Here is a 13,281-nt window from a genome sequence, read left to right on the forward strand (position 1 = left end):
ATGAGTAAAATGTTCAATTTTTCCTCTACACAACTTGCCTCATAAATGCATAATAAATTCGAACAGTTTAATGCAGATTGACAAAAGAAAAGAAAACAACAACGACACCTCAAATTCATACATAACTGTGAGTTTTCGGCTTTATTCAGATAGTGTTTTTTTGGGGTGATGGTTTTAGTCGATATATTGTACATTTTGGAACGGGAAAAATATGCTTCACTAGTGATAATGACCGTGAATGAAATCGTTGCTTGAGAAAAACGGGAATAGTTTCTTCTTTTGTCCTCCAATTGGGAAAGGTTTCGTCGTCTATTCATTTGATTTCCATGCCATCCTTTCCTTTGATATCAATTTTTACTTCTATTTTCTATCTGATTACATATCTCCTTTTCTAGCTTGAGCTCCATTATCTGTGCTTTTTCTTTTAGTACCACGATAAACGTACATGCCCGTGCAACAAGAGTAGAAAACAAATCCGCCAAATTCTTCCTTTCCATTTCTTTGATGTGAAGCGAGTTCCAATGGTGTAAAGACTTAAATTATCAGTGTGACTATGCTTTATTACAGAAGAAATTTAAAACTAACTAACAATTTGCTGCTTACTGTCTACAGATTATATTCTATTTACTGGAGAGTTATGTGCCGTGGTTGCCCCCTTTTTTTTTGTCTAATTTTGAACTAAATTGAAAAACATTCAAATTGCACCATGGTGCACAGTATTCAATCCAAATAAACCTAAACGGGGAATAAACCCTACCATGCTTAACTATTCATTGATTATGAAGATATTCACAGTGTTTTTTGTGTGTGTTTGTTTGATTTTGCATTAGCCTAATTTATTTGTTTTGTGTAAAACCAATAAGCTCGTAACATAGGACAGAAATAAATTACTCGATCGCGCATCCACAACCTTTCTATCGTACAATTTAACATACCATAGAGGCGTTCTGCTAACACGAAAGCCCAATCCCTTCAACGAATCAGTCTCCCTTGTCTCCAGCGTTTGCCATTTGGTTAAGCTTCCATTGTATATTTGGTTCAACTGTAGCTTCCTTTTGAAGTGTTCACGTAAACTCATTGAGAAATTAAAAATAGTGCATTTAACCCATAGTGCAACCCAAGCGGGCAGATTTCACGATCTAATCAGAAGCAATTGAAAACTAAACGCAGTTTTTTCCTTGCAGTATCTTTTAGATAAATTCTAGCCTAATACATTCACTTTCTATTTCAAAACGCCGTCGATGCATCGTGTGCCGCATATCTTACTGCCTAATGTTTGATTATTCTTGTCGTTTCTTGATGCTTCAGCTTGCCACTAGTGGCTGCAACCAAATCCAAAGCAAAACTCCCAATTAGCTCCCCCCAGAATGCCTATTTACATGCGTGTTTATGTGTATGTGTGTCGGTGTGCGCAATACATTTTCCTTACATCTTTAGGTAGAAACCTCGATCGTGTCGTTATTATTGATCGTATCCTTGTCGGAATCGATGTTAATCAGATCACTCTCACCGTCACAGCTGGCTGCGTCCTCCTCTTCATCTTCATCCTCTTCCTCCTCATCATCATCACCGCCCGTCACATCCAATGGAGTTGCATAGCGGCGTCTTCCCGATACGCTACTCTCACCATCATCTCCATCGCCCTTCAGGGTCGGTTCCACCTCAGAAGCTCCGGAAAGTCCCGCTCCAGCAGGCAGCAAGGACGTTGGGCCCGAGTACGTAACCTTGCCCATGAACGAGCGGATCTCATCGAAGAACACATCTTCCCCACGTTCCGCTTCGTTGGAGGAAGGTGAGTCACCCAGCACAAGCCCGGCCGCATCCGCATCGTGCTTCTTCAGATGCCGGTCCAAATTCGTCTGCTGACCAAAGCAACGCTCACACAGGTGACATTTAAATGGACGTTCCTTGTTGTGGATGTTGCGGACGTGTCGCTGCAGATTGCTCGAGATGCTGAACGAACGCTCACAGTACCGACACTTGTACGGCTGTTCGCCCGTATGCGTACGCAGATGGCGTGTAAGGTTGGCCGAACGAGGGAACACCTTGCCGCAGTACTTGCATGAATACCGATCCTTTACTTTGCCCGCCGGGACGGGTCCTCCAGCGCTGCCAGGAACGGCCGGGCCAGCACCACCAACACCGAAGCCCGGTGGCATCATTGCCGCTTGATGAAACGCTTTCGAGGGCATGTACTGACGGCTACGTTTGAGCAGATCTAGGTTCGATTCCAGCGAGTCCAGGAAGTTAAAGGCGGGCCGCTGAAAGCCACTCATTCCAGCCGGTCCACGGTGGTACATGGCTTCGAGAAGAAGCGGGTAGATCGGTCGTGGGTAGGAGATGGGTTGATGGTGCGCTCCGGCTCCGGTGACTCCGGCTCCCGGTGATGAGGGTGACGGAGAGGGACGTGGTGAGAGTGACGGAGAAGGACTTGGTAGTGTGAACGCATCTGCTAGTGGAGACGCAGCTTTCGGAGAAATTGAAGATCCAGTGTTGTTGCGGGCACGTGCTCTGAGCGATAGATCATGGTGCGGAACATCCGACGAGTTGGGCGTCGGTACTGACGGTGTCGGTGTGGACCTTGGGCTAGTCACTTCGATCGGAGTTGGGCTTCGGTTGGAGCTACGGTTGTCTATCTCCTCGGTAGCATCCTTCTCTTCATCCGCCTCAGCTCCATCATCTTCATCGTCGTTTTTTGACTTCTTCGAAAGACTCAGATCCAACGGTTGTTCAGCGGAACCAGAAGTGTCTCCATCTTTCTTTGCCTAAAGAGGAGGAAACAGAACATGTTAGAAACGTGATAAGATCAAATATATTTTACAGAAAACATACCTTCTTGGCTTCAGAAGCAAACTCCTCGGATTCAGACGTGTCACCATCCTCCACCGTGCGACTTCTCCGACGGTGGACTGAACCTCTATCCTCAGACAATGCCGGCGACTTGCTCGAATCGCCCGATGCATTCTTCGACCGGGTGGAGAAATTTTTCACACGAATCGTAGAAACTCCAGCCTCTCCTTCTTCAACATCCGAAGACTCGCGGTTGAATTCCTCCTTCACAGCAGTCACCGAGCTGCTGCGGCTTGAGGTTCGTCTCTGGTGCTGTTGCTGCTGTGTCTGTCCACCGTAGGAACTAGTGCCGTTCGTTTGATTGTGATTGTTGTTCTCCTTGATGTGATTGTTATTGGTGCCTCGTTCGGGCTGCATTGGCTCCGTCGCCGGCAGGCTATGATTGCCGCCCATCAACGGGCCGGGAGATCCCGAAAGCAATGCCACTGCTGCCGCCGCCGAGTTGAAGCTGACCGGAATTGGACGTGCTGGTGAGGGACGCAGATGGTTTGACGCTTCCTCACCAGTCGGTGGAGAGATCTTCATCGACTGCTGGCCGTAGCTTTCGAGCAGACTGAGATGCCGAGAGGCTGGCGATGGTGTGCGGCGTTCCTGATCAGACAGTGGGCCAGGTCCGGCCGGCTTTGGAAAGAAGGACAGCGGGAACTGAGGAACCTGCCCGGGTGCGGGCGGGAATATTCCTGGCATTCCGGGATATGGCCGGAAGCCCGGAGCAAAGAACGGAGCGCCCGGAAACATCAGGAATGGGTTCGGTGGCGTCGCCATACCGGGTGGTAGCGAATGAAGTGCTCCTGGTCCTCCACTTGCCGCTGCTGCTGCTGCTGCTGCTGATGCTCCTGCACTACCGCCGGGTGTACCAGGCTGACTGCCACCCGAATGTGACCGTGTGCCGTGCGGATAGGGGTCGTGTGGATGACGCAGCTGCGATGGATGCGCTCCGGGATGGAGTGAGCCACGGGTGACGGCGGTCGAGTCACAGAATCGCTTATGCTTCGACAGGGACGTTGTAGTGCTGAAGCTGTCGCCGCACTTGTTACACTTTATCTGCACCTGGCAGTCGGCGTGCATGCGCCGATGGCGGCACAGGTTGGAGAACTGGGTGTACGACTTGAAGCACACCTCGCACTGGAACGGCTTCACCGACGAGTGGATGTGCGTGTGCTGCTTCAGACCGGACGAGGTGGCGAACGTCTTGCCACACTCTGGACACGCGTGACTGCGGGCTCCCACGTGGTGCGTCCGGATGTGGCGCTGAAGGTTCGACGGGTCGGTAAAAACCTGCGAGCGATTGGAAGAAAAGGGAAAGGAAGCGAATCGATCAGTTTGGTGTCCAACAAATAACTTATTTCTAGTGAAAAAAAAACTGAAACTGAAATCGATTAAGTTGTCTTGTGTTTTCTTCATGGACTTTAATTATTGAACCAAAAATTAAAACTCCCCCCCCCCTTGTTTGATTAAATTCATCCCAAAAGGGCAGCGCCCATTACATCGTACACTTGCCACAAGAGAAACAACCGACCGGAGCCCTTTCTACGCGGCTTGCTATGCTGCAAAGCCCTTTCTGTTTGCTATCTCGTCCGCACATTCTAATCAAGATTGACAGTTCGTGACGATGGTTTTGCCGATTGTGATCGGCGGGTGAGCTTTCGTGCACCCGCCCCGAACTGTGTAACAAGTCAACAACGAAAGCAAAACTTACTCCTCCCATCGGCGTGGTTTGATTTAGCAGAGCAGCAGAGGCAAGGCAAGCTAAAAACGGCATCAATGAAAGTTACGCCACGCCACGGACGGAGGATGCTGTCAAGGTGTACTGCTCATGATGTCATCGACGGAATAGTTTGTGAGCTATTGATTTTAAGAAACTACAGCTTTGGAATAAGCTCATAAAGCTTATTTACCGCCATAGTTTAAGACATCTCTGGCCCATCTCTAACATTAATTGGAACGGCAAAACGTCCAATTATTAAGGTACAAGCCTCGGTGTGCAATTCCCAGAAATCAAGGAATAGGAACTCGAGCTACCTGCTGTGCGTATGTGGGTATTGGAGAACGGAGGACTGATCGGCGACTGATCCCCAAGTCCTCGCACTATACCGAATCAAATCGTCTTAATACCTGGACGCTGGAAAACGCACGCAACTGGACGGACGCAACAGTAATCGGACACCCGCAACAGCACATTGCGCACAAAAGGCAAAGGAGAAAGGAATACCATTGGTTTTACTACGGGACGCGTCGGACGCTTCTCGCGTGTGTGCGATCGCGCTCCCTTGTTACTGTTGAAATCATTGAATCAAAACTCCCCCGAATAGTAGGCCGAGAGTACCGGCGTGACCGACGCTGCTTTCAAATCAAGGCGGCGAAGAATAAATGTGATTAGCAAAATCAGCTGTCAGATTTGGCAGTCCCGATCGAGACCCCATAGCGTGCCCAGCGGTAGTCTTTCTGTGTTGTTTTTTTTTGGTCTAGTGTAGTTGAGACACATATTTAGTGAGAGGGAGAGTGGAGATTTGGATGTTGATCTAGGCAGTAGCTCCCGGGACAGCCCTCGCTTTTGACAGTTCCCCCACAAAACGACACGGCGCAGAGCTGCGTAACCAAGAAACCGCGGAAAAAGCCACCGACCCCCGGGTTTTTTACACCCGCTATCCCGATTGAAATAAATCAAAATGATTAGATTGGAAATGTCTATTTAGCGATCACTGTGTGTGTATGTGTTTCGGTGCGTTGCGGTTACCAAACGAAGAACTATGGCGAGAGACACACCACCATTACACGCGGGAGCGGGACACGGATACAATGCAACACGAACGGTGCTGTGTTTCTTGATGTCTTTTTTTTGTCTTAAAACTCACTCCAAGGGACGGCTTTAGGGTTTTCTTATCCACACACAACCAGAGGTACACACACACAAAAAAAACACACAACTAAACCCCTTCACGTCAGTCACCGCCGCGGTAACTGGCAACCGCGAAAACTAAACAATCCAATCAAAATGGCTAGAAGTCAGCTAGCTGGCGGCGCCTCTGGTTTTAGCTTCTGTTCCGTGCTGTCACTTTCCGTTGGTTGTTGATCAATCGGAGGCATCTCGGAGGACCGGGTCGGTCGGTCCGGTGCGTGCTGTGCTGTGCTGTTACGTGTGGCAACGAACCCCGTGCCCCGTGTACCGCTCGACTGCACGCAAGTGGTGTAAGCTTGCAGACTGACCGCAAACGAAGTTAGCAATCGATCGGTAAGATTCGATGTATCTTAATCAAATCGATAGGTTCTCGATACTGCCAGCCATTAACCCTCCGCCCCCACCCCTATGGAAGGCCTATTATCGTTTGTGCAAGCAAGCGGAAGAGGAACTGATGTCTTTGTTACGCAATTGATCACTTGCGCTTTGAGATATTATGGATCTTTTTTTTTTGTCACCACAAAAGACATGTAGATGAGTATTTTATTTTAATGAACACTCATCCAAACGGTAATCATTTTTCGAAGCAATACTTTATGCGGCTTTCGAGTCATTGTGGTGGTGGCTGCAAACACCAAACGCGGAAGTTTGTGCACTATCTGAGCGCTCACGTGCACACGACACAAATGGAAAAATGCCGTTGGGGGCGGCGAGCGCAGAAAAAGAGGTTACACAAACGGCGTTACCTATTTGCGTTTCTACTGTTTACGATTGTTTATGTGTGTTGCACTAGTTTTTGCATACATTGGTCTGCCCGCCTGCCTGCGACACGACCACGGGCTCGGGGAAAACAGCTCGGTAAGGAAGTTGGGTAACGATAACGAGCAGAATCGAAACAAAACTGCAAAGGGTGTGTATGTACCCTGTTGGAGAACATTTTGCAGCTGGAGGCAACTATCGCACGCTGCTTGCCTTAGAAGGAGATGATCCCCGCGGGTAGGACCGACACTGGAAGGGCAGGCAGGGAATGTATATCGCTTCCGGAGGATCGCTTTCGTCTATCGCCCCGAAAGCAGCATCGTAACCGGGCACAGCATTTTAATTCCATTTCGCCCCTGCTGGGACCTTTTTTGCCCAACTCCCAAGTGCTGTGGTGCAACCGTTTTCGGAAACGCTGCTCGCTTAATGAAAGCTTGGCCGCGATTATCCATATTGGAGGTGGGTGAGATAAACCTTACCTTCTTACCTTACCGAAAACCATTTTCCAGTGACTCCCGCAACAACAACGGGGGACATTCGGGTGTACGCTACCGAAGTCATTACGCTGCGCGAACGTACTCTAACCACACAGAATCCATTGTTTCTCCAAACCGCCCTATTGGCGTGATCGTAGTGAATTGAATGGAAAACAGCCCTCCTACCAACGGTGATCCGGGTGCGATCGATCGATCTTCCGGGCCAGTCTGGGGTCTAGTTGTTTGGAGTGCTCTCTTACGCGAGGGGATTAAAATCATAATTTTATTCCAAATCATGATTCCACCCGCAAGCCCTGGCTTGTTAGAGCGGGTAGGGGGGGGGGGGGGAATAAAATACTGCCACCGTAGGTGGTCACTCTTATTGCCTCGGTTCTAGCTCAATAAAACAAAACAGATAAGCCTACTCGGGCCCTTCCTCAGGGAGAGTAGCCCAAAAACAATAGCCAGGTACGTGTGCAGCCCCATTGACAATGTCCGAAGTCCGATGGAAATGGGCGCATACACAAAGCGGTGGAATAATGTAATAAATTGCTGCCACTGGTGATCTTGTTTACTAGCTGGCTTTATCATCATCTTCACCGCAGGTATCCGCCGAACTACCGTTCTTCGCTGCTGAAGTGTAATGGCTTCTATTTCCAAATATTTTTTCGAAACAGTTTTCGTCCAATTCCTCCAAGAACTCGCAACCAAGCCGGACGGTGGCTACTTGCTATCATTAATAATAATTAATGAGACCCACCACTAGAAAATCTCCAGCTCCCTGGCTAGTTCTAGCGAGCGGGTGAGCTCAGAATTTCACAACACCCACCTAACATCTGCCGTGATCTCCCGTAGAACGAAGCGCTCCCAACCATTTGCTAATAAGTCCGAACCGGTTGCATAATCCGTGATCATGATGGCAACTGTCAAATTCCGTCACGTCACTTGTACACATCCTCCGGGGCGAGGGGCAGCATGGTGGCAGGGCTATAGGCGTTTCGGTTGCTGCAAGACACCCCGCGCAAACAAGATCCATAATATTACCGCCCTCGGTGGAGAGCCTTAGGTCACGAGCGCTTATCTATCGAGTTCAATCGAAGTCTTTCTCCCGAAACCCGAATGCTCACGGACGAGCAAACGAGCGGCGGGTGTATTAGAGCTGCTCGCGCTTCGATGATTGATTACCCCATCTTCGTCAACTGGATCGACCACGACACACAGACCCTCCCTAGTCTCCCCCCGCCTTGAAGATCTATTCCCTATCCAAACAACACATACACACAGACAGATAGATACAGCCTTCCAAAAGACATCAACACGAAGCACGAAATCTCGTCGCCTCGAAGAAGCCCAAGAGGTGGCCCAAGTGCCGACGACCCCTTTCGACTGGGGGCTTGATCGATCTTCCAGACATTAAAAGGTACAGGCCGGCTGCCGTTCCTAGAGAGAGCCGCGAGAGCACCAGATCCATAATAATCGCTTCGTTTCAACCGCGCACGAGCGATTTCGTTTTCCGATTCCGATCGCCACAAGTGGAGCGCCGCAGTGCAAAAGAAAACATCGCGCGCCCAGGTTTCCAGGCCCGGGCCAAAAGGTTTTGTTTGCTCAAGCGCATTGATTATTACTGCCTGCAGAAATGGAAGCATGGGGGTGTGTTTGAAGAGCTCTGGGTGCTTCAGGGATGACTTCAGGGGTTTTGGAGTGCCTGGAAGGTTATGGTTTCGATTCCGCAATATCGATTATTTAACCCCGAAAGAGCTTATCGTCTAGGGGTCTTGCCCGAATTACATTCCAATTTCGCCCATAACTGGGGCACTGAGTACTTCAACCGCGGCGTGATCTCGGCTGGGACGTTGCACTGTAGACCGAGTCCATTGTGTGCATATACATATTTGAACAGCTCCAAACAATTCCAGAGATGGGCAGCAAAACAAAGCAATAAAGCAAATCTTTCTTCTCCAAGCCGAGGCATTACCCAATTCCGCAAGCAGATCGCGACGCAGCAGGTTGAAAATCATGAACAATTTCGCTGTTGATTGTTTGGTTGATTTGGCTTACCCTAGTATCATGAGCTTGCAGAAGGTAACTGAATAGTTCGCTCGATGAGGAAGTGTTGGGGGTTGTTGCTGTGCTCGCATCGGTATCTTCGTTCTAGAAGAAAAATAATTTACACAATCGCATTTTTAACGAAACGGCTACCACACAGCAACACAGGACAGGGGAAGGAGCAGATGTGCACCCTCTTCGGTGCACTTCCGGAGAAGGAATGATTAAAGAGAGAGAGAGGGAGGGAAGGAGCGATTAGAGAGCAAAGGATCGGTAAAGGTTAGGGAAGGGATTAGTAGGAAAGCAACGAACATCCAATCGCAAAAGTCTCTTCAGTTACCTTCATGCGCAATCTCAAAACGAGTGTAAAACAGAAACGTAACAAAAATAACAACAACCAAAAAAAACACACTCCAACCACCGTTTGTCTACTTACCTTGGGACAGTTTTCGCACGGAAAGCGCCTTAGCTCGCCGTGCACGATCGCCCGGTGACGGAGCAACGACGGTCTGTAGCTGTACGCTCTCGGACAAAGCTCACACCTGTAGGCGTCCTTTGGATAATGGTGCGAGATCACGAGATGATCGTCGAGCCTGTGGAAGAGAAAGAACCAGTAAAAACATGAATATCAAACACGCTTCTCCCGGGCTCAATCAAAAGCCTCCTTCCCTTGCGCGCGCGAAATGCCGACAGCATCGAACTTGCCGATCGTTACGAAATCAAAAATTAGTCAAAACTACGAACCCAGCAACAAAAGCAGCGGAACATAAACGCCTCAAAGGGACGTGTGTTTGAGTGTGATTATGAATATTCAAGCCGACACACAGAAAAAAAGCCTGCCACACTTCCCGGTGGAGGTGGAGCGAAGTCGGGAGGACTTGTGCCACCGTGCGTGGGCGTTTTGGTGGATAGAATAATGGCAAGCGGCAGCATAAATCACCATTACCGCCTCGTGCGCCCAGAATCTGAACGCCACCGCTCATTGGACCTAGGATGCCCGCCCTAGAACACCCGCCACGAGCCCGAGGAAAAGGCCCATTCATGAATAATCCAGTGCACGATTTCTCAGTCTCATCATCATCATCATCATCATCATCATCATCGTCATGGCACGAGGGAATCAGACAAAAAATAAGCTAAAGTACGCCACACTACATCAGAGAGGCGGTACAGGAACACAGTCAAACAAATTTCAACGCGCGTTATGCTCCCCCATCGAAAGCACTATTGTCCGTCCACCCACTGGTGCAGGCGTACCGTTTTGTCCTCGACGGTATGATTCCCCCCCCCCCCCCCCCCCCGCTTCCTCGATTAACTAGTGGGTGGCAGATCTCACCAAAACGTCACCCGTCTGTGGCAGTGTTGGAAATGCCACACAACCTTCCTTCCAACGCATCGCAACACAGGGACGGACGCATTCCTGATTTGCGTACATCAACATCGCCCATAAAGCGACATAATATGTAAATTTCATAACATCAACATTAGTTGTGGGCTTCTTCGCGCTTCTCGCACCCTCCCCAGACCCCAAACCAATCACCAGAAATTGAATGTTCATCGTTCGGTAAAGGTTCTGGCTATCTGGCCGCTCGTGCAAGCGTGCGGCCCAAAATCAATTCCACAAGGCCCTCATCAACCCCCGTGTTTGGCTTCATTACTCTGATGAGGCTTTGAGAGGGAACGTAGCCAAGGGACAGAAATTTGTTAATTATTCACTAAACGAGGCAAACCGTAATTGCGGGTGGACCTCATCAGTAGAACAACACCTCTGCCCTGTCGCCGGGCAAAGCAGGACTTGCAGGGAGTTGTTTTGTGATTCATCACCAACTGAAACAACAAGTGAAAACGGCGGCACAACAACCACAATGAAGAGTATTTTAATTTACTGATGCTATCCGAAGGCTAGCTAGCTAGCTTTCCATCACAATGTCGCAAAGGATGGCTTGTGCGGCGGGTGTTTGCGGTCGAGTGGATGACACACGACCGTCTGGAGATGGAACACGAACACGGGCTGCGCTGGTTCCCATCATTAAAAAGGATTACCTTCGATTGAATGTTCACACGGCAGGTGCTTTTAAGCGTGTGACGCGGACAGTGACGACCCTAATGTCATCATCATCATCATCATTGTTGTTGCATTGTTGATTGAAAGGGGGTGATTTGACCACAGTTAGCCATTATCGGTGCCCGAAGGTGGAGCTGAGCAATGTGTGATGGGTGTTGATTTTTCGATTCTTATCACACCCCTCCACAACTATGGCAAAGTGTGTTCGTTGCATTTTTAAACACACAAGAGCGTTCTTGTTTGAAAGTGTTTGTTTGATTTCCAGAAGAGTTGAGTTAAGGATCCAAACGCATGCTTTCCTTCGCTACAGCTTCGAGCAAATATAGTTGTAGGATGTTTCTTCCTACATGCACTCCAGTTTTATTGCCACAGATAACAACCATCTTCATGTCCAGCCTCTCTTCGACTAGGATGTTGTTCACTCGAAACATGCAAAAAAAAGCGAAAGGAAATCGATCAACCCCAATCGCAATCGATCGTACTCCTTTTGGCACACGAAAACACGGAAAGAGCAGAGATAGCTCAACGTCCCTCCAACGACAGCTATCGCGCCCGCATCGCCCACTAACATATCCTCCCTTGGCAAAGGCTGGCAAATTTTCGAAGGTGAAAGTGATAGACCGCGCAGTGCAGCCAAGATGTCGACCGTCCGTCCGGGCCGATAGATTAGAAATCTACGCCGGGTTTTGTGCCGGACCTGGTGCGCCGTCCAGGCGGAAATGAAGAACAAGATCAGCGCGATCTGCTCCGCGTACTCGGGACACGACCACTAGCGTGTTCCCGCGCCATCCCACCCCCAATGTCGGCACACTGTTTGCCTACTACCTACCGCACACTCCGGCGGGATGATTGATCGGCATGGTGAATTTTTCTGACGTTCGCTAAACTTTGCCTTTGAACGTGTTGCCTACGCCTCCGCGCAGACACACAACGCGCAGAAGACATCCCGGCCGGGGGCCAGCGGAGTCGTACGAAACCTCACAAGCAGGGAACACCTTCGGTAAATTCAAATCGCACACGAAAAAAAAAACGAAGGCTCAACATCTCCTAGACAAGACTTTTCGTCTAGGAACGATCTCGCTCCTACTCCTTCTCCTCCACCATCAGATCACTTTCTGTGCGGACATGGTGCTCTTCTTTTTAAGCCAAGCCAAGCCGGTGATCCGAGCGAATGACGAAAATCTCCTCTCAACGCCACTAAACATGCAAACTTCCAAAGATTCGTTCCCATCTGATGATCTGACGTGTTTTGGGGGATTGGGGGGGGTGGCGCGAAAACAGGAAACTCGATTCGTCCTCCTTCTGTCTCCGGTTGTCGCATGTCAATGACACTGTCACCACTGTCATCCGGTTTTGTTGCAAAGCGGGAGGGAAGGTTGATCTCCGTTCTCCGAAATGCTCTAAACATGTTGATCTTATCGCTGTCAAAGCAGAACAAGCAAACCTTTTTTCTTCCCGAGTTGGAGGGAACAGCGTTCGCAAAGATGTTGGTTTGGCTAGCGATTCTTGCTGGTAGAAGCGAGAAGCTTGCTTTGCATTGTTTCATAACACTAAGCAGCTTAAAATAGAGCAGTTTTAGCAAAAAATGGACAACAACTGTAATCAACTGCCATTAAAACTCCTGCAGGCAAACAAGACCTGAACCAATATATTCACCTTCAGACCCTTACCCACCTCTGACACACTGTACGACACGTGACATAAAATGCAACATTCCTCGCGAGGATCAAAACATAATTTGTTTCGGGGGACGGACGAAGAAACCCAACAGCCAAAGAAACTCATGTACTACACACCGCACATTATTGTGTAGCACGAACGAGCAAAAAAAGTTATGATCGCGTACTCGCTCGATCGGGCGACACGCAGACGATGCACTGTCGGAGGGCCCTCCTAGACAAGACAGCTGCTAACATCCAATGGCCCACCTACACGCGCGTGTGGTCACAGTCAGCCCCAATACCCTCCCCGTACTTTTTTGTACTCGAAGGCACACGCTAGAAGACGAACCTCGCCCTAACCACCGCGAAGTTCGTCCGGAGTGGTGTGAGTTGCGAGTTTGCGCGCGAGCGCGCGCGCGTTTAATGAAAATGTCACATAACTCATCACGACCACGAACCGAACGGCGACGAACGACCCGTCTAGTCTCGACCGGCCCCAGGGGCGCCCCAGCAAAGACATCCTTC

At 49.4% G+C, this 13,281-nt stretch overlaps 1 protein-coding gene across 5 annotated transcripts in view; it reads right to left on the reverse strand.

The window, feature by feature from the left end:
• Positions 1 to 539: 539 nt before the first annotated feature.
• Positions 540 to 13,281, reverse strand: part of LOC120957437 (histone-lysine N-methyltransferase PRDM16) — a 93,538-nt gene continuing 80,796 nt past the window's right edge. For 4 of the 5 annotated variants that reach the window (XM_040379644.2, XM_049608616.1, XM_040379648.2 and 1 more), the window contains 4 exons: positions 9,467 to 9,623; positions 9,043 to 9,135; positions 2,833 to 4,128; positions 540 to 2,765 (listed from right to left, as the gene is read on the reverse strand). In XM_040379644.2, the coding sequence (XP_040235578.2) occupies positions 1,434 to 2,765; positions 2,833 to 4,128; positions 9,043 to 9,135; positions 9,467 to 9,623 (2,878 nt within the window). In that variant the 3' untranslated portion in view covers positions 540 to 1,433. The remainder of the gene's footprint in view (positions 2,766 to 2,832; positions 4,129 to 9,042; positions 9,136 to 9,466; positions 9,624 to 13,281) is intronic. The other variant, XM_040379647.2, reaches the window with a different exon arrangement.

Source organism: Anopheles coluzzii, chromosome 3 (genome assembly GCF_943734685.1).
Source record: "Anopheles coluzzii chromosome 3, AcolN3, whole genome shotgun sequence".
Lineage (NCBI taxonomy): Eukaryota > Metazoa > Arthropoda > Insecta > Diptera > Culicidae > Anopheles > Anopheles coluzzii.